This window comes from Cygnus atratus, chromosome 2 (assembly GCF_013377495.2).
Source record: "Cygnus atratus isolate AKBS03 ecotype Queensland, Australia chromosome 2, CAtr_DNAZoo_HiC_assembly, whole genome shotgun sequence".
NCBI classification, from domain to species: domain Eukaryota; kingdom Metazoa; phylum Chordata; class Aves; order Anseriformes; family Anatidae; genus Cygnus; species Cygnus atratus.
In genome coordinates this window covers 63,072,922-63,098,085 of record NC_066363.1, presented here as the reverse complement: position 1 = coordinate 63,098,085, position 25,164 = coordinate 63,072,922, and the positions used below count along the sequence as shown (strand labels likewise).

The 25,164-nt window shown below is 40.1% G+C and overlaps 1 protein-coding gene across 5 annotated transcripts in view; it reads left to right on the top strand.

Annotated features, from left to right (window-relative positions):
- Positions 1 to 25,164, top strand: part of LOC118250854 (T-box transcription factor TBX20) — a 117,329-nt gene that overhangs the window by 30,572 nt on the left and 61,593 nt on the right. Inside the window, exon 8 of one of the 5 annotated variants that reach the window (XM_035552356.2) lies at positions 4,096 to 9,638. The exons of the other annotated variants lie outside the window; for them this stretch is intronic. Within the exon in view, the coding sequence (XP_035408249.1) occupies positions 4,096 to 4,436 (341 nt within the window). The 3' untranslated portion in view covers positions 4,437 to 9,638. Of the gene's footprint in view, positions 1 to 4,095; positions 9,639 to 25,164 lie in introns of those variants that run through there. 5 annotated transcript variants of the gene reach the window in all.

Below are 25,164 nucleotides of genomic sequence, written 5' to 3'. Positions count from 1 at the left end.
GAAGAAAACTATTACTGTTTCCTCTTCAGGATGGCTGAAAAACATACAACTTAATTGCCATGGTGCTGAGTACAAGCTAAGAGTCCCCGTCCCTTGGTAGGACTTTAAAGCTGTGGCCCAGCACCACTGGTAACGTAGATGTGCCCTTTGCTGCCCCTACAGCCTTCTGCCAAGAGGACTTGGCTCTGATCACCTTCAGCCAGCCTGTGGTTAACCTGTTTTGCCTCTACAGGAAGAGGAGTCCATAGCCGCCAGGAAAATTGACATTTAATTGTTTGTCTCATGATCTCTAAAATGTGCTTTTCCTGCTTGGGCACTTCACCTCAAATGCTTTAAGTTTGTCTACTTTAGCAGCCGCAGAAGTAGTAGCAATGCAGAGTTGTTCTTTGTGGGGTGACTTGCTGGACAAATTGCATCTGACATAATTTGCCACTGGAAATAGATTCATCTTGTGAGATTGCTGACTAGCATAAACTTGTGTTGCATTATACTTTGCATGGTGACTTTGTGACCTGCCTGATACGTGACAACCACTTGAGGTAAAGCAGTTCTATCTGCCACCCAGCTGGCAGTGCCCTTGTCTTGTCCTCTAACTTCATACAGTGCTGCTAAGATAAGAGCATTATTTCTGGTCATAAGCTCTTTGGACTTGTGCAGGGAAAACATACTTATTTTTAACTACAAATTGCTCTTCAACAAAATGTGATTAGTTGGGCGTGTTCACACACATCTATTCTAAGAGCAGTTCCTCAGATTATGGAGTTTCTGGAGCAACTCCTTAGCTGGTACAATGCCATTCTTGCAAATACTTTTGGAGATTACCTTACTTTACATCAGCTTAGATCCTAGGCCAGTTATTGTTGAAGATGGTGTTAAATTTTCCCTTGCCAGAAGTGCTCAGAGCAAGGCACCTTCCCTACAGGAATTGCATTTCTTCCTGGTATGATGTCCCTCTTTGGGAGTGACAAAGCGAACAAAGGTGAGTACCAATGTGAGAAGCAGTCAGAGCCTTTCTCTTCTGAAGAGAATTCTGAGGGAAGGTGTCATTGGAGGAAAGAATATTTCATTAAAATTTATTTTATGTATAATATATACAGGGTACACTTCTGCATTTACTTGCAACATGACAAATAAGTGAGGAAGACAATGAGTTGTGGCAACTAACTTTTTTCTAATCTGGGAGCCATATGCTAGCATAGGGTACGACTGTCCTGGGCAACCAGAGGAACGCACAAAGTTGCACATTCTGTTCTTGGAGATGAGTAACTTGTACTGCCTTCACTCTCTGTTAAGCTCTGGTGACCTTAAATAATGAAAAGTCCTCTGAGATATAAGGAGAGTTTCTTATTGAAACTGCTCAGACATTTTATTTCTTCTGATGCATTTGAAAACAACCTGGCATGCAAAACCGAGGGGTGTCCTTCCAGGTATATGAGAATTGATAGCTAAATAAATACATGCTGCTCAGTGGTGTGTGTAAGAAGCTCTCTGAGGCTTTGACTGCCCCGGAATTATTCGAACGCATTTCTTTGGTGCCAGCAATTGTGATATGTGAGACTTTTTGGAGTACTAGGTTGTAATTAGAGACCATTGCAGTTGGAGGAGGAAAGGGTCTTTCTGGATGTTCCTCATGAGAAGTAATGGCATACTTTGTTCTGTGTAGAAAGAAGAAACTCTCACAGCTATTTATTTCTAATTACTTCAACACCCATACAGAGCATTCTCATCTCAACCAATTTCAGCCATCTAAAGATAGAAGTGGCTAGCCTTCAACAGTATATTTATCGCAACAAGTCTGTTTCCAAAGGAATTAACAGATAAGAAATAAATCAAAACTACACAGTGCATAATGTCTGGGTGCCTGTGTTCCAGCATCAATATACAAGATTCATGGTAGTCACCTGGAACAGAGCGAAATGTACAACTTCTAGTAAAATCTGGATTTGTAGCCAGCTTTCACAATAGTGCAGTAATGCTCAGATATTCCTTGCTTTGTAAAGGGTTTTGCTCTGGTCTGTTAGTATGGTGTTATCCTTGCAGTTTGGCTCTGGATCCTAATTTCCCAGCAGTTAGGATTTGGTTCAGTGGTAGGGTCAAGATTTTGTTCAAGTCAGTTTCTACTGCTGAATTGTCACAAGTTCTGCCTCCTGCTACTGCACTATTTGACTCGTTTCATTAACCAGAGGAGGAATTAATCAAGAGTAGCTCTCTGATTTGAGAATCTATTCCAGAAGAGATTTCCCTTCCCTTCCCTTCCCTTCCCTTCCCTTCCCTTCCCTTCCCTTCCCTTCCCTTCCCTTCCCTTCCCTTCCCTTCCCTTCCCTTCCCTTCCCTTCCCTTCCCTTCCCTTCCCTTCCCTTCCCTTCCCTTCCCTTCCCTTCCCTTCCCTTCCCTTCCCTTCCCTTCCCTTCCCTTCCCTTCCCTTCCCTTCCCTTCCCTCCCCTTCCCTCCCCTCCCCTCCCCTCCCCTCCCCTCCCCTCCCCTCCCCTCCCCTCCCCTCCCCTCCCCTCCCCTCCCCTCCCCCTCCCCTCCCCTCCCCTCCCCTCCCCTCCCCTCCCTCCTGTCTTCTTCGTCACAGTATTGCATTTTTTCTTACTATTTTTGTTTGCTTATTGTTTTGTTTTGAGAACATGGCTATCATCAGTAGACAGATGTCTTGACAGATATGGATGTCTTCCTATTCTTTCTTTTCACAGTTTGGATGAACCTATCTACTAAAGTCAAATTTATAAAACTAATACCTGCAATAGCAATTGCAAAATTTGTCGTCTCTGGATATTTTGCAATACTGACTTGAAATAATCTTTTGCCAAAAATTTTTGCTAGTAAATTTATTTCTTGAAGTAAGAAACATTTTCTCAATAGAAAGAGTTGGACAAGAAAGGAAATACAGAAGGGACATAAGTTGAACTGTTGTTTGAATAGGAACAAAAAATCAGAGTGTATTTATAAGGTTTTGTTGTATCCCCCATCTCTAGAAACTAGACATCTGATGATAACCAGATGAATAGAAGAACTGCTGAAGTGAAGGGCAACCTCTCCATCAAATTATTTGAAAACAACCATCTATAGTTATCAAAACAAGTTATCCTTTGTTTTCCCCAAAAGTTTACTGTCAAAATGACATAAATAAGTTATTACATATATTTTGTATATAATAAATCAGTTATATTTTAAAAATACAGTTTTTCCTTTTTTTTTTTTTTCAAATTCTGCTGTCTTCAGAGAAAAAAGTTTTAAATAAAGACAGTTTATGAAAAGAGATTTTTTTTGAAGTTTTCAGATGGAAAAAATGGCAGTGAAACTACTTTTATTGGATCAAAAGTAGTTATTTACCTTTGGAGTGAGTTTAGCATATTTTTGTGTATTTCATTTAAAACCCAGCATCTCTTAGTCTGATTTAGTATTGCCGTTGTTTCTTGTGGCACTATACACAGTTGGAAAAAGAATAAGAATGTTTTGACATGTTAGAGCTTTTTGCAAAAAAGTCAATCTGAGTGAAAAGATGCAGTGTTAACACACTTCCCTAGGACTAAAGAGAAAAAAATTAAAAAAAAATAAAGAGAAACCAAGCCGAAACCACCACCAGCAGAACAAAATCCAGAATCTTGTAGTGCAAATGACATTTTTCTATAGTTTTGCCAGACTGAAATTTTAGAAAAATTTAATCTGTTCTACTGAGAATCTGATATGGAGAGCTAAAACCATGCCTTCACCACAGGGACATAATGCAGTGTGATTCCACATAACAGTAGATGCTTCAGTGTTTAGTGCCAGCATTGCAAGGTTTTAAGTGTCTAATATGAAAAACGTCCAATGAAAACAAACTAATTGATTTTACTGTTCAAGCTAATTACAACCAGCTTCTTATAATTTAAATTTTTCTAAGATGTAGGGTTGAGGGAGACCAACTGGCAAATAATAATATAAAGACAGATACAATAGAGAGAGAGAAGCATTTGGGAAGAATTTCCAATGACAACTTGTCATTAAAATCAGCCTTGCTGTAAAAGATTCTTTTCCTCCCCTTTTGCTATTTTACCAGCTTTGTGTGTTGCAGTGCAAACGTCAGGCATTCTTTCTCTTTGTTTGCAGGATCAGCTTTTACAACATCTGATAACCTGTCCCTCAGTTCCTGGGTATCCTCCTCAACCAATTTTCCTGGATTTCAGCATCCACAGTCATTGAGTGCCCTGGGTACCAGTACTGCATCCATAGCTACACCCATTCCTCATCCAATCCAAGGATCTCTGCCTCCATACAGCCGCTTGGGAATGCCTCTTACACCCTCTGCAATAGCGAGCTCCATGCAAGGTAGTGGCCCCACTTTCCCTTCCTTCCACATGCCTAGGTACCACCATTATTTTCAGCAGGGTCCTTATGCAGCTATCCAGGGACTGCGTCACTCCTCCGCAGTGATGACGCCATTTGTATGACTAATGTAAGACAAGAGAAACACGAGATTTTAAATGTGCAAGCTTGGTATGAAAAAATACAAGGGACCTTCCTGAAAGGCCAGTGGCAGGAGAGTTCTGAACTCGTAACAAACCAGCTAAGAAAATGCATAATGGAGATTGATTCCTCCCTTGAGGGATCACAAGAAGAGAGCGTGCAGCTTGGAGCTGCTCACAGACCTATGTGTAACACAGTTGAAATGGATCCCAAAGTTCCCAGGATTTCTGGTCACATGCAGGTTGTTCCAAAGGTGCATTCTGCCTTGTGGAAGAATATGTTTATGCAGCAGTGTACAAATTAATTGTGTATAGGTCTTTTTCCATATGCTAGAAGGATTCTGAAAAAGGCAATACTCTCACTCATCTCCATCTCTCCTTGTGACTAATGAGCGTCTAAACAGAAAAATGTGTCACTGTAATTTTGAGCATGTTTTGGGCTATCTCAACATACTTTTGCTGGGAATAGGACAAAGTGGAGAAGGCCACTGTCCTTTTTGAAAGTCTGTCTTATATTCACCAAGAGCAGTATTTCATAGTTGCTACTATAACCTCAAAGAGAAAATTATTAACAAGTTTTTTTTTCTTCTTTCTCTGTTTCTTTCATAAAACAGTTATCAATTCCAAAAAGAACTGTGTTACAGGACTGTAGCAGTAATGATGTATTCTGTCCTTTGGTCTAACAATAAGCTTGTCCTGTGTCCTAGGAGGAGCAATTTAGCTGTCTATTAGGGTATCATGAAGGAAAACGTTGATTTTCGAAAAATCTGTTACTTAGAGACCCAACACATAAAATCTTTAAATCAAAGATTCTGTTTGCTGCTGTGCTTGCCACTAAAGATCTGTGTTCAGCTGCAAATGTGTACCATTAATTAACAGAATTTCAGGCTGGATCAGTCTATATATATTCTAGATCAACCTATAATCAATAATCGTCATATAAGATGAATGACATTGGAGTATCCTTCTACTTATTCTAATTTTCTTGTGTTTGGTTATGGCTGTTATTAGACAAGCTGTTTGGTCAGGTAAATGAGGATTGTATTGTCTGTTTTTTCATGTCCCAGTAGAATGGTGTGTTCTTGGGAAAATTTCAGTGTCAAACTTTGCGTATATATTTTTTATTCACATTTTCCTTTTTTAGTTAGCAATTAGAGTTCTCATTCAAAGTACTGTCGACTTTTCCTAGCACATTGTGTCCAATACAACTGTAGAGTCATAGGAAAAATTGACCTCTCTGCAGTGAGCTAGCATGAGTTTTTTGCACTGTTGAAAAATGAACCAATGTGCTGCTGGTTTTCTGCATGGCGGGAACTGGGATTTCACTGTAAATAAGAAGTCAACACAGAGTTTCTGTGTACAGTTGCATCCAAGTTATAGATGATAAGACATCTACTTGTTAAAAACAAACAAACAAAAAAGAACTAGCAATCCAATCCCATATATCAAAGTTCTGTGCAGAGGTGGAACACAGATTGGAAAGCAGTATTTTGGCACTGTTTTCCTCTGCTCTTGATCAGTGGGTGATGGCATCATATAGTGGTAAGTGGAGAGCAGTACAATGAGCCACCTACCTCCCCTCTCAGCAAAGTGCAAGGCAAGTCACGTTTTTTTTGTTGTTGTTGTTCCATTGCCTCATCTTATATGCCCAGTCACACCAAGCAATGACAACCTCCCAGACTATTCCCAGTTTCTATTGTAGGCCGGTGCATGCATCTCACAGATAAGGGCCATTTTTATGTATTTCCCAGTAGTTGAATTTAAAATCCCACAAACTGACCTTTACAATCACCTCAGTTATCTGCAGTATCATCCTAATTTCCCTCTACTCACTGATGGACATGCTGATAAAAAAATGACCTGGGGCAATTTGCAGCTTTCGTGCTCTGCATGTGAATGAAAACAAACTTCTGTTTACAGTATCTGGGTTCAGAGCTACCAGAAGGAGTTCCATAAAAGCATATAATGAGCAAAGCTCTGGTTTAGAATCAGACATGGACTAAATTTGTCTTGATATGTCAAAATATTAAATTTTGCTCCAGGCTATCAGGTTCATCTGAAAGGTGCACATTACAAGATTGTGCCTACTCACAACCTGGGTTAATATAAAAATACTCTTTGCCGGAAAATTAGATGATACTAGAAAAATCTAGATGATGCTAGAAAAGACCCACAAGAGAATACCTCTTCGAGTACATATAAAATTCCACAATTGTGAGAATTCCAGGGGAGATTTGGAAGGAAATTTTAATACCTCTCCTTCAGTTGCTTGACTTCTGTAAGAAATACGTGTAGTTGTACGCAGGTACTATGATGATGTTCACTAAAGCCTGTGGGGAAGTTCTATTTCTTGTATCTGTTTCCTTCTGCAGCTCCATCAGCTTATCTGGGGTTGCACGGAACATGGTTAGGTTAAGAAGTCAAGCCAGTACCTTTAATGCTGATATCAGAAAGTGGTCAAGTAAGCAGGCAGCTTTCGCATGGCTCTGGAAACAAGTTTGGAACAGGTAGGCTGATTTAGGCAAGCTTTTCAAGTTACATAAAGGCTGCTCATACATTGACCTGCCCTTCCTTCACGAAGCAAAGGTGGAGAAAAAAAAAGTACAGTCTTCAGCCCTTTCCCAGTCCCTGTTCTAAGAATACAAATATTAGGCATGCACAAATACCCCTGATAATGTTTCATAGAAAATTCTCCAGGCTCTTCCTGAAGGAATGAAACTGGATGTTGACAATGCCATTTACCAAAATATCAAGTGAAAGACAAGAGCTTTCCACTACAAGTAAAAGGCAATACATATCTGAAAAATATGGCAGTAGACTCTCCCTATATAAAAACATAAGGCCAATGCCTCCTCAAGATTCTCCGTGATGAGGTTCACTTTGAAGATGATCAAGAAAGGTTTCTGCAGAAACCTATCTGTCAAATCCACACCCTGATTTTTCCGGTCAGGTCAAGGCTCAAATCTCTCTCTCCACCTAATTTCTTCTCCCTGTCCCTCTCACCTTCCTGTGGACAAGGGACAGCATAAGAGTGATTCCGAGTTAAAATTCCTGCTTCTCTGAAGTCAGTAGTAAATTTCTTGACTGTAATGGAGACAGGATTTCATTCAACATTCTTACCTAAAAATAAAGTCAAACTGCCTGGACAGTAACTGTGACAGCAACAATATAGGAACTCTGCAAAAAAAAGCTAAAAAAACAAGCAAACAAACAAACAAAAAAGAACATAAATTTGTAATTAATTGGTTAGAGAGTGAAATTGCTTTGCCTAAAAAAAAACACAAAAAACCAAACCAAACAAACAAAAAAACAACCTCTACTGCTTTGACAATAACTCAGTTATTTATTTAAGGAGTTGCTGTACCACTGTCACAATTATATCACTTTCAGGATAGAACATCTGTTGCTGGTAGATGGTCTAGGAATGCCAAATATAATCTAGAGTTTATTTTCCAATATAATTCACATTTTATATCCCCTGAGAAGTGCTCTTCACCTTTATGAGCTGTCTTGGCTGAGCAAACTGGTGCTGTTTTGTGGTTGCCTTTTTTTTTTTTTTTTTCTTATTTAAGAAGGGTGGAGAGAACATGCCTGAATATGCTTTTCAAAGAGAATGATAAGATTATGCTCCAAAGTGTTAAGAATACTTTTGGGTGTTTTCTGGATTACCCTTTTATCCACAGATAGTCAAGAGCCTCAGGTCTTTTATCCAACAAAAACATCCCAAACACTAACAAAACTGATGTGGATGCATTTGTCTATTTTTTTATTTTTTAATTCAAGTTTTGGAGCCCTGAGAGAAGCTAGACATTAAAAACAGTTTAAATTTGGCTGTTTGGTTTGCAGCATTGCTTTATATGTCCTGAGGAACACTCAAAGATTCAGTCTCACTGGTTTCAGTGGTACTCTTCCAGGTATAAGTTGACAAACACCAAGTGGATAAAGGTGCAGAGATTTGGATGGAAATCCTTCTTTGCAAGTTCCAACATAGTATGTTGTGTGATAGCTAACATCCTTATAGTGCAGTCTAAAAATGCAACAGCAAATTTTTCATTAGAAGGCTTTATCAATGTGGGCTGTGTGACTGCATGAGCATATACACATATTAAGTTGTTGCAGCTTCCAACATCCAGCAAACGCTAACCAGCATTTGTAAATGAACCTCTTTTAAACTGAAACAGTCTGGGCTGGCACTTGTTTATGCACTACATCCTCTTTATTTGTGTGTATATTATAGAGAAATGGAAATATCAATGAGAATTATTGCAAAAATCTGGGGAGCTTTCCAAAACTGGAAGTTAACACAAATTGTGGTAATTTACCCCTAGATAAGGGGTAAAGCAAAGTGAGATCAGTGTAACACTTAGGGCTCATTATCTGGGAGGAAGTTTTGTCCTCAGAGCTTATGCTCATCATCTGCAGAGGGGTGATGTTCACTCACTGCAAGATTATTTTTTGTTTTGGTGAGATCTTATTCTCACTACTCCTTACAGAGTGTTTTCGGCTGCAGAAGATGTGGTTTCTTTACTAACCACTTATGTGCTGGCCAGAGGATTTATGTATTACTCTGTGATAAACTGTCCTTGAATATAGTCTCTACTTTATAAAATAACAACTTCTTTTTCTTTATTTTATCTTTTTTAAAGAAAACTAAGCAGTGATTTAAGTAAACTGAAGTAACTTTTTATGATAGATTAAGGACAAAAAATACAGTTTGCTGTATTTTACCTTTAGCACATTTAAACAATTTTTTTTTTGTACCTTGAGACACGTGAGGAAAGATTTGGTTTAAAAATGAGGAAGGTAAAAACTGGATGTAACCTCTTTAACAGAATGTACCACAGTTCTGCTGTTTGCTGTGTTGACTTTGTTGTTTATAATGCATTGTGTGAGCACATTCACCATGTACTGAAGTGTGTGTTTGTGTGTATGGGGTGGGGGTAGGGGGAAATCTTTTTATGGAAAAAGAAGTTATGAACATAAACTATGAAGCAACATCTAATGAAAAGTTTCTTTTTAAGTGCAATATATTTATTTCTGCTAGAAATATATCAACATTATGTAATATTTGAAGCATTAAATGTTATTTGTAAACAGCTTAAAATTATATATATATCACAAAAATTGTACAGAAGTGCAAATGTGTGGATATTCAGTTTCTTTCATTAAAATATTGGGTGTTTTGATATATCATTCTTATTTAGCCAAAGCTTGCTGCCTCTGTTGTTTTTCATCTAACCAAGTCCCTGAGTGCACTGGAACCAACGGTGGGTTTTTCTGTGAGCGCACAAAATTTGGAAGGGCTGATCATATGCAAAAGGCAGTCTGAATCTTGAGTCCAAGATACAGAGTGATAATTCTACAGTAGTTAAATGTCAGTGTAGTTTGCACATCATTACAAAAATGATTTTTCAAAATGCTCCATTATCATATTCAGAAATATTGGTGGTTTTGGCCACTGGAGAAGAACTAGAGTGGCTGAAATGTGGGGTTCCCAGGATTCCCAAGATGATAAAAAGAGATCTAGGAAACATAGTCTGAGAAGGAATTGGAAAGGAATCAGGTCTGTTTAGGCTGGAGATGTGGAGATTATGGGAAGATGCAATAAGTTTTTCAAATGTGAGAAGAATGTAACAAGGAAGCAAGGAACAAATTATTCTCCCTATCTACTGCAGGCTTTTAATAGGCTTTTATTTAATAGGATGTTATATCTATTTAAATAACATATATTAAAGCATGGGAGAGTAACCTGAGACATCTAAGGTATTCAAAGAAGAGGGATAGTGAAGCAGGGGACCAGATTGCCTACAGAAGATAAGGAGCAATGTCTATCACTGGAAGTCTTTAAGAACTGGGTGAACATGTGTTACTTGAGAATGATGTGACTAGAGCCAGTCTTGCCTTGGGACAACCAAAGTCTCTTGAAGTGCTTTCAAGCATTCTGTGAGAGCCATGTCTTAAAGCATCTTCTGACAAAATCCTAGTGTTGTTCCAAAGGTTTCCATTACACACCTGTAGTTGAGTTTTTTCCTCAAATTGAGATCAGCTGAAGGGTCTTTATGCAGCTAGTTCACAAGTGTTGCTGGCTTACAGGGAAACCTGATGTGATAGAAGAGCTGCAAAGTCATAACAAACAGCTGTAGCACTGTCTTAGTTTGGTTTCTGTCTAAATATAAAGAAGGAGAGAACAGCCTGAGGTAAGTCAGATACACTTTAAATGTGCTGAGTTGCAATTGTGCATTAATGTAACCATTTGGAATATTTGCAGATGAGGACAGCTTGAGTTGGTAATTGTGTATGTTGTCTTTTGTACCTGTATTATATTTTGATTGTCATCTTGGTAGCAAAAACATCTATTCTCTCATGGATTTTCAGTGCTGTAAAAGTCTTTTGCTTAACCTCAGGCTTGGGGGCTTTCCTGATTACATGTAGAACTAAACACGTGTGCTGGCACTTTTCCTGCATCAGAAATATTGGCTGTGCTGCTTCAAGATGTAGTTATGCCAAAAGTCGTGCTGAAATCAGTCGGCTTGCTTGTTTAAAGTTAAATCAATGCTTAAGTATTTTACTGGCTTCTCAGTTGAACACTCTGTGCTTTGCAGAATCAAGACTTCTGGGAACAAGTTGTCCATGTGACAAACACCTTTATAGTTGGTTTTTTGTTTTTTTTTTTTTTTTTTTTTTTTTACTATTGGCAAAAAGAAAACCAGGGGACTAAATGAAGCGAAGATCCTGAGCTTCCTCCTAGCAGGGTTACTCTGAAGAGACTGATGAGTAGTCATGATGGCTGTAGGCTGCCTTGTGTTTCATACTTAGAAAACAGATTTATATCCAAATCATCTTACTTGGAGACAAGCAGCACAGAAGAAAAATATATATTTGGATGGTGATATCTTCTAAATTTCCTGTTTAGAAGCACAATGAATGCACTGATTTAATGTTATGTTAGAATTATGGAGCAATAAATAATATTTTGAATTGTGAGTAAAAAGCATTTCAAATGCATATCAAATTATTTAGATTATGCCATGTCAGTTCAATATATAGATAATTACTGATTATTGTTATTTATAACAATATACTTAACTATATATATAGTAATACATATATATCTAACAATAATCAATAATTCTAAGAATAAAGAGTTGTCAGTCATCTAATGCCCAAGATTCTTATTAAAGCTAGTCATTAATATCAGTGTTGGTCAGTGAGTCTCTAGGGACCTTTGGGGAAACTACAGAAACTGGTTTTTGTTCTCCATAATAATTACTAGAAGGACTAATACCATGTGGGGATACTTGCCAGACAGATTTTTTTGAAGAGTGAGATGATAACCTCACCCTATGCAGACAGTACTAGATAATTCACTGCTACAACATTTTTAGTTTTGTAAATATAACCCTACAAACAGACCTAGCAAAATGTGATAGTTTTTATTTTTTAGGCCTTCTGGGTTGAAAAACAGGCTTAATTATAGAGACTAGAGTAAGTTATTTGGTCATTACCTGTTGTTGAATTAAAAATCAAAACTATGCTGAATCATTTTGATCTACTAATTGACTTCAAATTGTTTTTATTCTCATTGCAAAGCCTACCAGGAATATGTGTAGTCATTTTTGAGAGGTTTCTGTGTCCTAAAGAATCCCCTTGTTTTGAGACAACGTTTTTGGAGGCTTGATGAGTATCTGCTTCAAAGTTCTGTGCTCTCCTGTGTTTGGAAAAGGGTGGTCAGCAGAGATGATGATGAGATAAATGATAGCCCTTCAGATATGCAGGGGGCACTCAGCAAGCTAGCAAGCTCTTTGTCTGCTTTAATTCAGTCAGCTGTTATGGGCGATAGCTCAAGCAGCAAGATGACTTGGGCAAATGCCTGCAACTGCAACAATCCATAATATATGGCATTCAGGAAAAATAACCCCCCAAATGGTGGAGGTAATATAGTTCCTTGAACAGCTGCAGCAGTTCTCTGTTTAGATGCTTAACTTCTGGCAGTTGTTCCTAGATAATCACAGCAGGGATGAAGTATGCAACATAAAATCTATGTCAGGAGTCTTTTATCTACTCTTTCAGAGGCAATCTGTTCATATATCTTGTCAGCTCAAACCAGAATTACTATTGTGCTTTTCACCTGAGTCTCTGTGTTAAGGCACCTTAAAATGTCCTGAAAGCAATAATATGAAATTGTGGGATTTCATGACTTCTTTACTTATAGTCTACACCATCTTCCAGTTGGGTTTTAGGGACCATACATCCCATAATTTTAACCATAAAATCCTAAATCATTTGGCTGTTATCAGCAGAATCCACTTTCTCTCTTTCTCTAAGTTATCACAGAACTAGAATGAGCTGTGATTCCTCGACTGATAGCCAGTCCTTAACAGGGGCTTCTGGAATTGGGCCACCTCCAGGCAGGGGTCCTGTTCTATTGAAACTACTCCTCCTCCTGTTTCTCTTTTCTGTTATGAGACATGAAGTCTGCTGGTCTGTGCTGGTGTTCTCTAGTGTGAAAGCTGAGTGTGGGAGACAACTGTTTTTTTTTTCTTTCTCTTACTCCTTGTCTTAAAGTTGTGGTTGATACCTAGTCCCTTACAAATCTATTATTATTCCTTCCTGTTTTTTATTATTCCTCTCATAGACCCATCCCAGGGCAGCCAAAAGAAGAATTAATCTTTATCTTGATGCAAATTGGTGCCTGTAAAATTTGCATTGATAATATCTGAGTGTGTACCCCGGGCTTTGGAATGGCAGGTTTCAAATTCCCTCCCTCTGAGTGTCATAACTCTTAGACTTTAGGCACCAGGCACACTGCTCATCTTCAATGATATTACAAATAAGTTAGTAGTGCTCAGTAGATTTATCAGCAAGACTTTATTTAATCAATCCTGTTTTTGGTTAACGCAGTCACCCCAAACAGTGCCTTGCCAGAGGATGATTAGATTGTTTCAGATGGTTAAAGAATTTGGCCTTCTTTGCTCTTGCATTTTGCAAAGCACTGGGAACATCCTACATTTTTGTATGCACATATAGAAGGCTAACACTTGTGCCCCCTAATTTCCTTTACAAGGCTTTAAACGTTTTCCAATTATTCTTAAATGAATTACTATGTGCCATATAGCCTGCCTAGCACTTAAGACAACTTGGCATGGTTTCCAGTAGTTCTGGACAGACAACTTCTTGTGTTTTTGGTCACAGAAAGTATTTCCCATCCTACATGCCTGATGAGGGAAAAGACTGATAAGGAATACTATAGGCTGAGATTCCAAAGCACCTGGGGAATGTAGATGCACAGCTCCCACTCATTTTAGCAAGAATGATGCTCCTAAATCCCTATGTCCTGTTTTGAAAGCCTTAGCCATAGGGCTTTGCTATTTTGAAAGGCTTCTTTTAGAGACCAACCTAGAAGTTTTATCATCCCTTCATGAAACAATATTTTAAAGCTTCTTTTGCCCCATGTCTTTGTTCTCCTGTTCTTTCAACAAGCTTGGCCAAACTGTTAGAGAACACATGGATACTTCGTTTTTATTTGCTACCTCAACAATAAGAGCACTTATCTGAGTTGGAGAGATTAACGTCTCTTCTCTGTTTGTGCAAATCAGGACATGTTTTCTTTTGTGGATCCTCTTTTCAGAGCTTAGTTCTCCTTATGCTTTGCATAAGAAGAGCCTATATACCTGCCTCAAAGGCAGAGCTGCCATCTCAATGGAGCAGGGAAAATGGAAATTTGCTGTCCCAAGCAGAAGGGATGGGCTAGAACTGTCTTGCCGCAGAAGAAGCTGGGAGAAGTCGGAACATCGAATTACACGGAGGAGAGTGGGAGCAGGGGGTGTCTCCAGTCCTGCTCCTGAGCAGCTCCTGCTGCCTGGCACGTTCAAGTTCCTCCCACAGGAAAAACAACACGTTTTTCTCTTCAGGGCTTTGGCATAGGTAGTAAAGCAGGCAGCAGATTTGGGACTGGTCTGTCCCCTGCTCTGCAGACACTTAAACATGCAGACTTATTGGTGTTTGTGCCTGGAGCCACTCTGTGCGTTCCCCTGGTGGCTTAGGAGCCTAGAGACTGAAATCTGCAACGTTCAGGTCTCTCTCATAGGTCAGCCTCCAAGCTGCATGCTTGGGCTGAACAGGGCAATAGTCCTATTTCTGTCTGAAATCCCAGCAGAAAGCTATGAGGAACGTAGATGATAATTATTACGAAGTCCAAACATTAGAAAAACTTTGCTAAGGCCATTTTTCACAAATAGTAAGGTGTCCGTGAAGCTGACATTCAAAGTCTTATGACATAAAATATTTTTAACACTTGTATTATTCTGGAAATGTGAATCCACAGTGCAGCTGTGGTGAGATGGACATGTTCACCAGAATGAACACCCTGGAAAAATAGGAAGATGTAAATAGCAACTGTCCGGATGCTACAGCAGAAATAAATTGGAAGCTGATCATAAGATCCAAGTGGGTGTTTAGAGTTAGTGTAAATAGAAATACCAAATTAAGCAAATAACATGTAATTTTGAGATGAATTGCTGTACGTGCCAAATGTAAAAGTTTATGCTGAAGATGTACGCTATGATAACAGGAGACTAGGGGAGACATTTTAAAACCTAAAATCACATGAGAAATTGCAAGCCATGTACAAGAATACTTAAAGTCACACTTGCAATAAGGGCATAAACAAAATTATAGTATAGTTAAAGAAGACAACTCTAGCTTGGGAAGAAGGTTCCCATTATCATGTAACTTGAAGGAAAAACAGATCAGATGCTCAAACTTAAGCCATACCAGATGCTGATTCAAGAAAACACTAAGAATTGCCTATGTAAGCCTGTCTAAGCAGAGACAAAATGAATGCTTATCCTAATTTTTGTGTTATAATGCTAATTGCTATTTACCTCTTCAGTTCTGGAGCAGGTCCGCATAAAATAACTTGCATAGCTGGGGCTAAACCAATGATTCAAGCACACAAAGACAACGAACAGGATTTTTTTTGCTTTATCTGTGATTCATGACAAGGGCTGAGTGTGCATCCAGATGGAGAAATTACTCAAAGAAGACGAAAAGGAAACAGAACTGCATATCAATTTAAATAATGAAAGCCATAAGAATTAATAAATGTACCAAGCTGTTGGAATAAAATTGAGAAAAGAAACAGAACTCTGTAAAATTTCCCCCACCATTGAACATGACATACATAATCCAAAAATGAATAACGACTTCATTTTTGTTTCACTTCACTGATGTTGAATTAATAAATGCCTTAAAATAGATTTATCCATGTGAAGTTGCTTTGAAAAGCAATGCTTAAAAGAACCATTTTAAGCTAGTGAGGAAACAGCAAGTTTAATAAAAATGCAAGCGTTTGCGAAAATGTTACATGTTGGTCTGTACTTTTGTTAGTAAAGAAAACAAGGATTCTTAAACGTGTTAAAGTTTAGGCACAAAACTGGTTCTGCCAGAGCTTTGTACTTCTGCAACAGAAAGGACTAGAGCAGGGAGCTTGTTCATGAAATGCAAATGTGGTTTCAGCTATTTTTATTGGATTTCCTTATTTATATCTAAAAGATGTTATAAACTAGTTGTTTTACTTTACTCCACCCAGCTTCATGCATGTCAAATGCCCAGATGCAGAGCTGTCGGTACAATATATTTTAAATTTCAGTATGGTATGGATGCATTCTTCATAACCTAATAGTAAAACTAAAACATTTCATTTCAACATTAGGGCACCTTTTTACATGTGATAAGGACTCTGTTTTTATTTATTTACTTATTATTACAATTTTTTTTATTTCCACCTGAAAATCATTTGGTCTGAATTAAAATCTGGTTCCTGGAAAGTGCGTTTCTTCTTTTAACAAGTTCAGTCATCATTGAGCTTCTTGGCCATGTCATTCCTTCATTTGAATACATAATCTTTATATTATTACGTGCTGCCACTCTGTCATGCTTTTTTATTGTTAGATGCCAAAATACTAATAATTAAAAAATAAGTAAATAAATCCTGCTGGCTGCACAAGCTTGTGCAGCGGAGAGCTGACAGCACTGGGGGGTGGGGGCACCCTTTGTTTTGGTGGCTATCCAAACCCAGGACAGCTTTACATCATCCTGGGTCCACCTGAGATCCATACTCGTGTCCATGTGTGCCGGCATGGGTATAATTCCTGGTGTGGGTGTCCCCTCACAGAACAACCTTGCCATCGAGCTTCCAAGCTCAGGGCATTGCTCCTGGTTCTGGTGCCATCACTGGGGGACCTTCACCAGGAATACCTTGCTGGCAAAGCCACTGCAGGGCAGGACAGTGTTCTGTACTAAGAGGGCAGCCAACTTCAATATTTCCTGATGGGCGTCGATGTTTTTTTTTCTCTCTGTCTCTCTTTTTTTTAATTTTATTTTTTTATTATTATTATTTTTATCCTAACGCTCAGCCTACCCTGAACAATTCCCATGTTCGTTTCTAATCAGAACCCAATGGTCTTTGGGACGAAACCTGACCCTTCCCCTCCCCTACTTGGATTCAGAAGGCCACCTGGAAGAGAAAACTCTTTTCCAGCATCTTTTCCGTAGGCTCTCTGTGCCCTCTGCCGGCTGTAGGCGGCAGGTCCGTGGGGCGCTGCTGCCCAGCCTTGGGTGGCTTAGGCAGGGACAGCACATGGTAGCACCGCAGGGTGGAGAGCAGGTAGGAAAGGGGGAAGTAAGAAGGACGGGAAAAAGAAAAGGCCGTTGGGCTGTCTAAATTTTTCTGTGTGTCCCGACCCCGTCGCTGGAATTGCCCAAATTCCCTCGTTTTCTCATCCTCGCATGCCAGCATTGTTTCAGTCCTTTCTCCAGGAACCTATACCATCAGGGCTGCAAAATCTTATTTTATTGCTATAAGCCACTTTCAAGCAGCAAAATCCTTTGTTGCTGTTGTTTTGTTTTTGTTTTCTTCCCTACACAATATGTAACCTACAGCTTGCCTTGAGTGTATCCTCTCAGATCTTCTAACAGGTCCTCAGGTGCAAAATCCACAAGGTGAGGGAAAAGATGCTGAGGTGTACCAGCTAGAGCTTTCTGTTTCTTAAGTTGAGTGAGCTTTTCTCTGATTTTGTTGTAGTTGTTGCTGTTTTTCTTGTTTGTTTGTGGGTGGTTTTTATTTTATTTTATTTTTGTTCCCCCCTCTCTCTGCTTACTGATTGGCTGGGATCCAGTCAGTTGAAAGCTGTAATGTCATTTTGGATTATGGATGGTAATATATTTATTATTTATTTTTATTCCTACATTTTTTCAGCAAATATTAGTGTTGTCTGTAAATGTTACCTGAATAAGAGGAAATAATTAGCTCATATCCACATGCACTACTTTTAAGTTCTTCCCAGTAGACAAAACGAGCATACCAGTCCATACCTTAACAAAGTTATCTTTGAATCCTTTTGGAACATGCACCCATAACCATAGCAAGCAGAAAATGCACAGCCTGATTTTTGTTTGTACAAGAGCCAATTTATAGCGCTCAGAAAGCCTTGCAAGGCTTAAAACAGGTGTCTGCGCCCACATAAAGCTTGCTTTCTGCACCAGAGTTGTGCAACTGGTTAGTCGTACAGGATTTGCTGTTGCTCAGCTGGGAAAGTGTGTCACACCTAATGCCTTACTCAGGGCAAAAATATGCAGATTGCATATTTACATAAAGATGCATGTATTTTCTCTTGTGGGAATAATTTTCATACGTATGCAGACCTTCACTTTGAATCTCAGCAAGCATGATGATAGCAAGTTCTAAAGAGACTTTGCGATTTATTCTCTTGAAATGGTCTTAAAATCTGTCCTCTTTTTCCTTCCACTTTTTGCATAGATCTAAATTGTTTCTAGTACAAGACCCCTCTGAATGCAAAACCACACCCTTCTACCATGAAGTGTGACTGTTGAATTAAGTTGAAACTAGCTAAATAATAAAGAATCATTTGGTATAGTTTGGCAATCTCATATATGTGCTTACAGAGACTTCAACCATACTTCTGGAGGTAACAGTAAAAATCATGAGCATAAAGACTTATCTTCATATTTAATCTCAATGATTTTTGATTCTCTTTTCAAGTGGGCAAAATGAAAGAAATGGTATCATCAGACAAATGCAGACTCTGCTGGACTCCCTAGTTAAATGGGAATACATTTCTTTCTAAATGGAAATGTTGAAGTCCTAAGCATGTGTCTGCCCATAGCCCTGCTATCTCTGAGGAGGAAAGACATTTATTAGATAGGTCAAGGAGTTTGGATTCCTCCTTGTTCTTCCAAGCCTTAGTTGGGGCTTTTCAGAAACAAGAGGACTAAACTCCATGAAAGAGTCTAATTCCATTAGTACTAAAATTAAAGGGACTGTAGGACAAGGACAGTGCATCTTTGAAGTGTACAGAGAGGTCAGTGTTGTGGTTTAGCCCGGCTGGCAGCTAAACACCACACAGTACCATAACAATCTTAAACCAGGGCCCGGAAAGGATAAACAGCACGACAGGGAGCACATACAGAAAGTAACTTGCTATAAAACTCAATTTGGGAAACAGGCACAGCAGACTTGAGATTAAGGCAATCAACATTGTGACTAGCAACTATTAAGCAGGTCGAATACTTATACCAATTTTAGTTTAACACACTCTGGTCAAATCTGTCGATATCTCAACCCTTCGTGAGGGTTGACCGATGCCCAGCCTATCCCCGAGCAGCCGGCCCCCCCCTCCACCCCGGCTAGCCACCCCTATATATTGTTCAGCATGACGCCAGATGGTATGGAATACCCCTTTGGCCACTTTGGGTCAGCTGTCCCGGGTCTGTCCCCTCCCAGCTCCTGCTGCATCCCTAGCCTGCTCGCTAGCAGGACAGAGCGAGAAGCTGAAAAGTCCTTGGCTTGGTGTAAGCACTGCTCTGCAACAATTAAAACATCAGCATGTTATCAGCGCTCTTCTCATCCTAATCCAAAACATAGCACCCTACCAGCTACTAGGAGGAAAATTAACTCTGTCCTAACTGAAACCAGGACAGACAGAAACCAGGCAGTTCTTTTTGAGGTAAAGCTTGCAACATGAGAAATGTAAGGAAAACCTGAAGATGCAGTTGCAGTCCTTCTCTTGGAAGGTGTCTGCTGGTATGAAGTCCTTTGCCTTCTTTGGGTTTCCCTTCCTTCAAGAACAAGGTGTGTAGTTTTTCTTCTTCAAATCATTCCAATGACAGTGGGGAAGAATGACCAGAACCATACTGCCCCCAAGACCCTTGGGATCTGTTTGTGGAAGCCTTCAGGAGGAAGAGACCTCCAGAGTTAGTTCAAGAGAGGAAGGAAGGCAGCAAACCCCATTATGTGTGAGAGAGAGACTCACTTTTGAATGCGGAAAATACAGCGGATGTCATTCCACGAGAAATCAAACGTATCCTGGAGTAGAGAGCATACATAAAAAGATGCTTTCTCAATCTCTTGAATGAGATGAAAATGTTAATTATGACTGAGATTTTATTCAGTGCTTCAGAAATTTGAGACCTCAGGGCCTCTGACGTGCTATCAGCAGCAGATCAGGGGATCCAGGTTTCCTTCTAGCATTTAGGTATTTCCTTTCCACCCACACCACACCTTTAAAAAATATATGAAACACTGAAAACAGCAAAATCTTTGTTGGAGTTAGGCCTCTGTTGAATTGGCACATTTTAAGTTATTTTCTAACATGACTTTTCTTCTCTTTCCTTCTTTGTCCCCTGACTTTCCATTTTCTTCCTCATTTACTGCCTAACCCTCTCCAGTCTTGTTCTGCACATGTGGTCCCTATTCTCAGTGGTACTAATCGACTAGTCCCACAACTCCCTTCCCTGTTACCACCCTCACATCAGACCATCCATTCTACTTTCAAAGTTGGTCTGTGACAGACCAGTTGGAAAAACTCAGGTGTCTCTTGAAGACCCGAGCTAATTTTCACCTGCAGACTCAGTGTTTCCTCTTTCCTCTCCTGCTACCCTACCTCAGAACAAAGGCCCAAGCAAATGTTACAGGTTTGGTCCTGCTCTTTTGCTTATGGGGTTCTCTCTCTCTCCCTTTCTCTCTTTCTTTCTCTCTTTCCTTCTTTGGCAAAAATTGAAGGGATTGTCATTATTTCGTTGTAGAAGAGTGATATTTTCTGAGTTACATAGAGACATGACAAACAACTGTAGAATAGTAGTTCAGGGTAAAAGTAGCATTTTCCTTGCTATATTAGGAGCTGGGTGGTCTCTAGCTCACAGCTGGGTCAGGGGATACTTGGGATGAAATTTTTTCATAAAGACTCATTGGGGGATTAGCTGGTATATAATAATAAAAAGTAGGGCAGGAAGGGATCTTCAGAGATCATCTCCATGGCTCAAACCGAGATCAGTTTATAATTAAACCACCTCTGAAAGATGTTTATCTTATCTGCTCTTAAGAGCCTCCAACAATGGAGATTCCACAGGTCCTTTAAAGAGTCTGATGTTTAGCTATTCTTTCACTAGAAATCAGCCCTAATGTCTAACCTGTCCCTGAGTGTAATTTTAGCCCTTCATTCCATATCCAGTGCTTCTTTCTTTTTTTGCAACAACCTTTTGCTTTCTTGAAAACTGATATTGCATTGCCGCTGATTACTCTTCTCTAGTCTTTTTCACATCCTTCTTGTGTGGACTTCAAGGGGTTTTCTGTTGTGTGTATGTGTTTGGAGGGGGAAAAATCTACTTTGCAACTACTGTGGCTGATGTAAAACAAGAATGACAGTAAGGGATAAAGGAGATTATGAGGAAAAATCCCTGTCCTTCAGTGGGTCTACATCTTTTCTGAAGTGCAGTGCTCACTACCAGACACATTCCTTTAACTGAGATCTTACCAGTACTGACTGGAGGCCATAGATGACATCGTGAGTGAGATACGAAACTCCTTTTTTTGCATACCCTAATGTAATGTTTTGTTTTTCTTCAGCTGTTCAACAATGCTGACTGATATCACTAGAACATAGAAGATTTTAAAAATCAGTTTACTCTAACAGATTATTTTGTATTCTTTCTCCTGTAACTTTTCTAATACTGCTGGCAATAAATCAGTTGCAATTGTGGAGGTTCCATACCACTTGCAAAATGCACTTCTGCATGTGGCCTGTGAACGTGAAGTTACTTTAAACTTGGCACAGGGAGTTTTGGAGTTAGTGGGCAATGGGGCTCTATGTGGTTGAAAGGCGAGTAGAATTTTTCCAGGCATTGCCTCATCAGATGGGGAAAAAGACAACTTCTCACTGAAGCAAAAACATCTCTTAAAACTTTATCACCTTTTTTTACAGTCACTTTGCATTTCTCTTCTCCCCAGCATGGTCTGTTCTGTGTGTTCTTGTCCCAGGAAACAACACTAAGTATTTGCTCCAGCCAGCATACTCTTCTGCTATATGACATCCTTTCCTCCATTCACCAAGGGGCAATTTTAAAAGTATCCTTCCCATGAAGGATTTCATCAGAGAAATCCATGATTACAGGATGGTCCGCAGTTTCTCTGCAGTAGAGCCTCAGCTCTTCTCAATACCAGTGAAATTATCTGGGACTTCCTGACATGGCAGTTGCATGAAAAAATGGTTAAATAAAGAAAGGTATGTCTGATACATTTGGAATATGCTTTACATGCCCAGCAGTGCTGTTTGATTTTTAGTATTTTATAGATAATTATCTTAGATACAAGCATGTGTGTGTACATATTTATATGTATTCATACATAGTCTTATGTATTCAGATGTATTCATACATACTCATCTGTATGAATATGTGTACGCTTGAAAGTGGGTTGCTTACTGAACTTCTCATTTTCCTGTCAAACTAATGTGAGAAAATGAGCACTGTACCGTATTCAGGCTTTAGTCCGTCATCAATACATACATCAACATATATCAGCGATGTAATCCCTTGTTAAGGAAAAGCCTCTTGTGAGGCTTTTGCGTGACTTGTGAGAGATGGGGTGGGGGAGGCAGAAATGGTGCCAGCTCACTTGCAGGATGGTGTGTGGTGCTCCAGGGGGCACGCACAGGGGATCAAAACTATCTGCAGTATCCCACATAGCTCATGGAGAGAGAGAGAAAAGGCAGACATGCAGAGGAGAGCAGTTTGTAAAGGGTGTCTCCATATGCAATAGGTGATTTCTATCTGCAGAGTCAGGATGGTCACCAGGAGCAATACAAATTTGTGGCCGAGATATTTACAATTTGTACTTGAAACACAGGCCCGATTCTTCTTATTTTGCATCAGAACATTTCCTTATACAGAATTACTCAACACTCACAAGTCAGGTGTGACTCAAGCTCTGCACATAGCATCTGTCTGATTTAAATTAGCAGCGATTCTGACAAAGACTCTTTTCAGTGAGTATGTATAAACACTTGGCATATTTTATGTTTTATTTTTTTCTTCCCCCAAGATGATGCAGAAGTATAGATGATGTCTTTGACGGTAGAGGGCACTGTGACCTCAAAAATAAGCTGGAAAAGGGTTCTCTAATTGCCAGCACAGCTGATAGGACACGAAGAAAAGTATTATTCCAGCTAAATAAAAATCGCTGGGTTAGAAACTGGCTGGATAGCCGGGCCCAGAGAGTTGTGGTGAATGGAGTCAAATCTGGTTGGAGGCTGGTCACAAGTGGTGTCCCCCAGGGCTCGGTACTGGGGCCGGTCCTCTTTAATATCTTTATCGATGATCTGGATGAGGGCGTCCAGTGCACCCTCAGTAAGTCTGCAGACGACACCAAGCTAAGTGCGTGTGTCGATCTGCTCGAGGGCAGGAAGGCTCTGCAGGAGGATCTGGATAGGCTGGACCGATGGGCTGAGGTCAACTGTATGAAGTTCAACAAGGCCAAGTGCCGGGTCCTGCACCTGGGGCGCAACAACCCCAAGCAGAGCTACAGGCTGGGAGATGAGTGGCTGGAAAGCTGCCTGGCCGAGAAGGACCTGGGAGTATTGGTTGATAGTCGGCTGAATATGAGCCAGCAGTGTGCTCAGGTGGCCAAGAAGGCCAACAGCATCCTGGCCTGTATAAGAAACAGTGTGGCCAGCAGGTCTAGGGAGGTGATTGTCCCCCTGTACTCGGCTCTGGTGAGGCCACACCTTGAGTACTGTGTTCAGTTTTGGGCCCCTCGCTACAGGAAGGACATGGACGTGCTCGAGCGAGTCCAGAGAAGGGCGACCAAGCTGGTGAGGGGTCTGGAGAACAAGTCTTACGAGGAGCGGCTGAGGGAGCTGGGCTTGTTCAGCCTGGAGAAGAGGAGGCTCAGGGGCGACCTTATCGCTCTCTACAGTTACCTTAAAGGAGGCTGTAGCAAGGTGGGGGTTGGTCTGTTCTCCCACGTGCCTGGTGACAGGACGAGGGGGAATGGGCGAAAGTTGCGACAGGGGAGTTTTAGGTTGGATGTTAGGAAGTACTTCTTTACCGAAAGGGTTATTAAGCATTGGAACGGGCTGCCCAGGGAGGTGGTGGAGTCGCCATCCCTGGAGGTCTTTAAAAGATGTAGATGTAGAGCTTAGCGATATGGTTTAGTGGAGTACTTAGTGTTAGGTCGGAGGTTGGACTCGATGATCTTGAGGTCTCTTCCAACCTAGAAATCTGTGTCTGTGTCTGTGTCTGTGTGTCTGTGTCTAAAAGGGAGCACTACCTCTTTCACGGTAGTTCAAAAGAAGAGGGTGGTGATGTGGAAAGCAAGGAGGGACAGACTAATAGGGCATGTAATATCCTGATGCCCAGGAGTGAACTATGTTTTCACGTGGAAAACTGAAAGGGATGGACAGGATCAAGTTGTTTGACACTATGGCACACCTTAATATTTTGGGTACACAGTGTTTAAAGCATGATTTGGGGGCTGTTATTGGAAAGGCCTCAGAATGTATAAAGAAAGCACACAAGTAGTCAGGATCATGATGTAAGAAAGATTATCAAGGAATTTAAAAGGTGAGGAGGGATATGAGGAAGACATAAGAAACCACTGCTGTTAGTCACCAACAAGGACTTCATATGGAATTTTCAAAATTTGTGTGTGTAAATTTTGTAATTATGTGTGTAGTTTAGTGTAGGCGTAAGTTAAAGAGTTTGTAGCCTCAACATCTTTTTTTTTTTCCTTTTTTTTTTTCTTTTTTCTCCCCTCTCTTAGTTAAGTCCTTGGCAAAAGGATCGGACTTAGCAAGAAAGAAGATGTCCCTTGAAGTGACCAAATTAGTCATTTCAGCTTGTTACAGAGTTCTGCTTTGCTCGGCCATACACAGGAAGCAAGCAACATTCCCAAATCGTGGCTTTGTTTATCGTTTAAGGGGTGTTTGATATGTAGGATCATCTTGCCTTTGGTCCAGTCTGCCTTTTTGCTTAACTTGCTAAAAGCACTATCACTGTGGGTAATTAATCTACATCTTCTCTGCCTTCGCTAATCAGGGCAGGTAAATGATATACTGAGATCCCCACTGATGTGAATATTGGTGTAAGCAAGAGGTGAAACATAAAAAAACATGCTAGCATCTGAACAGGCAAAGTTGGGCCCTGCTAGTGTTCCTGGTAACAGCTGTCTGTACGCATTTCACAGCGGTCCACAAGCTTCTCCTGCCAAAGTAGATTTGCCACTAAATCTCCAGCAGTGTAGGTTTACTGACTTCGATATGGCAACATATTTCAAGAGCCCTACTGTTTCTCACATCTGGCTGCCCTGCCAGTTGTTAACTGAAAAGCTGTTCAATGAGCACTGCCATGCTGTTCTCAC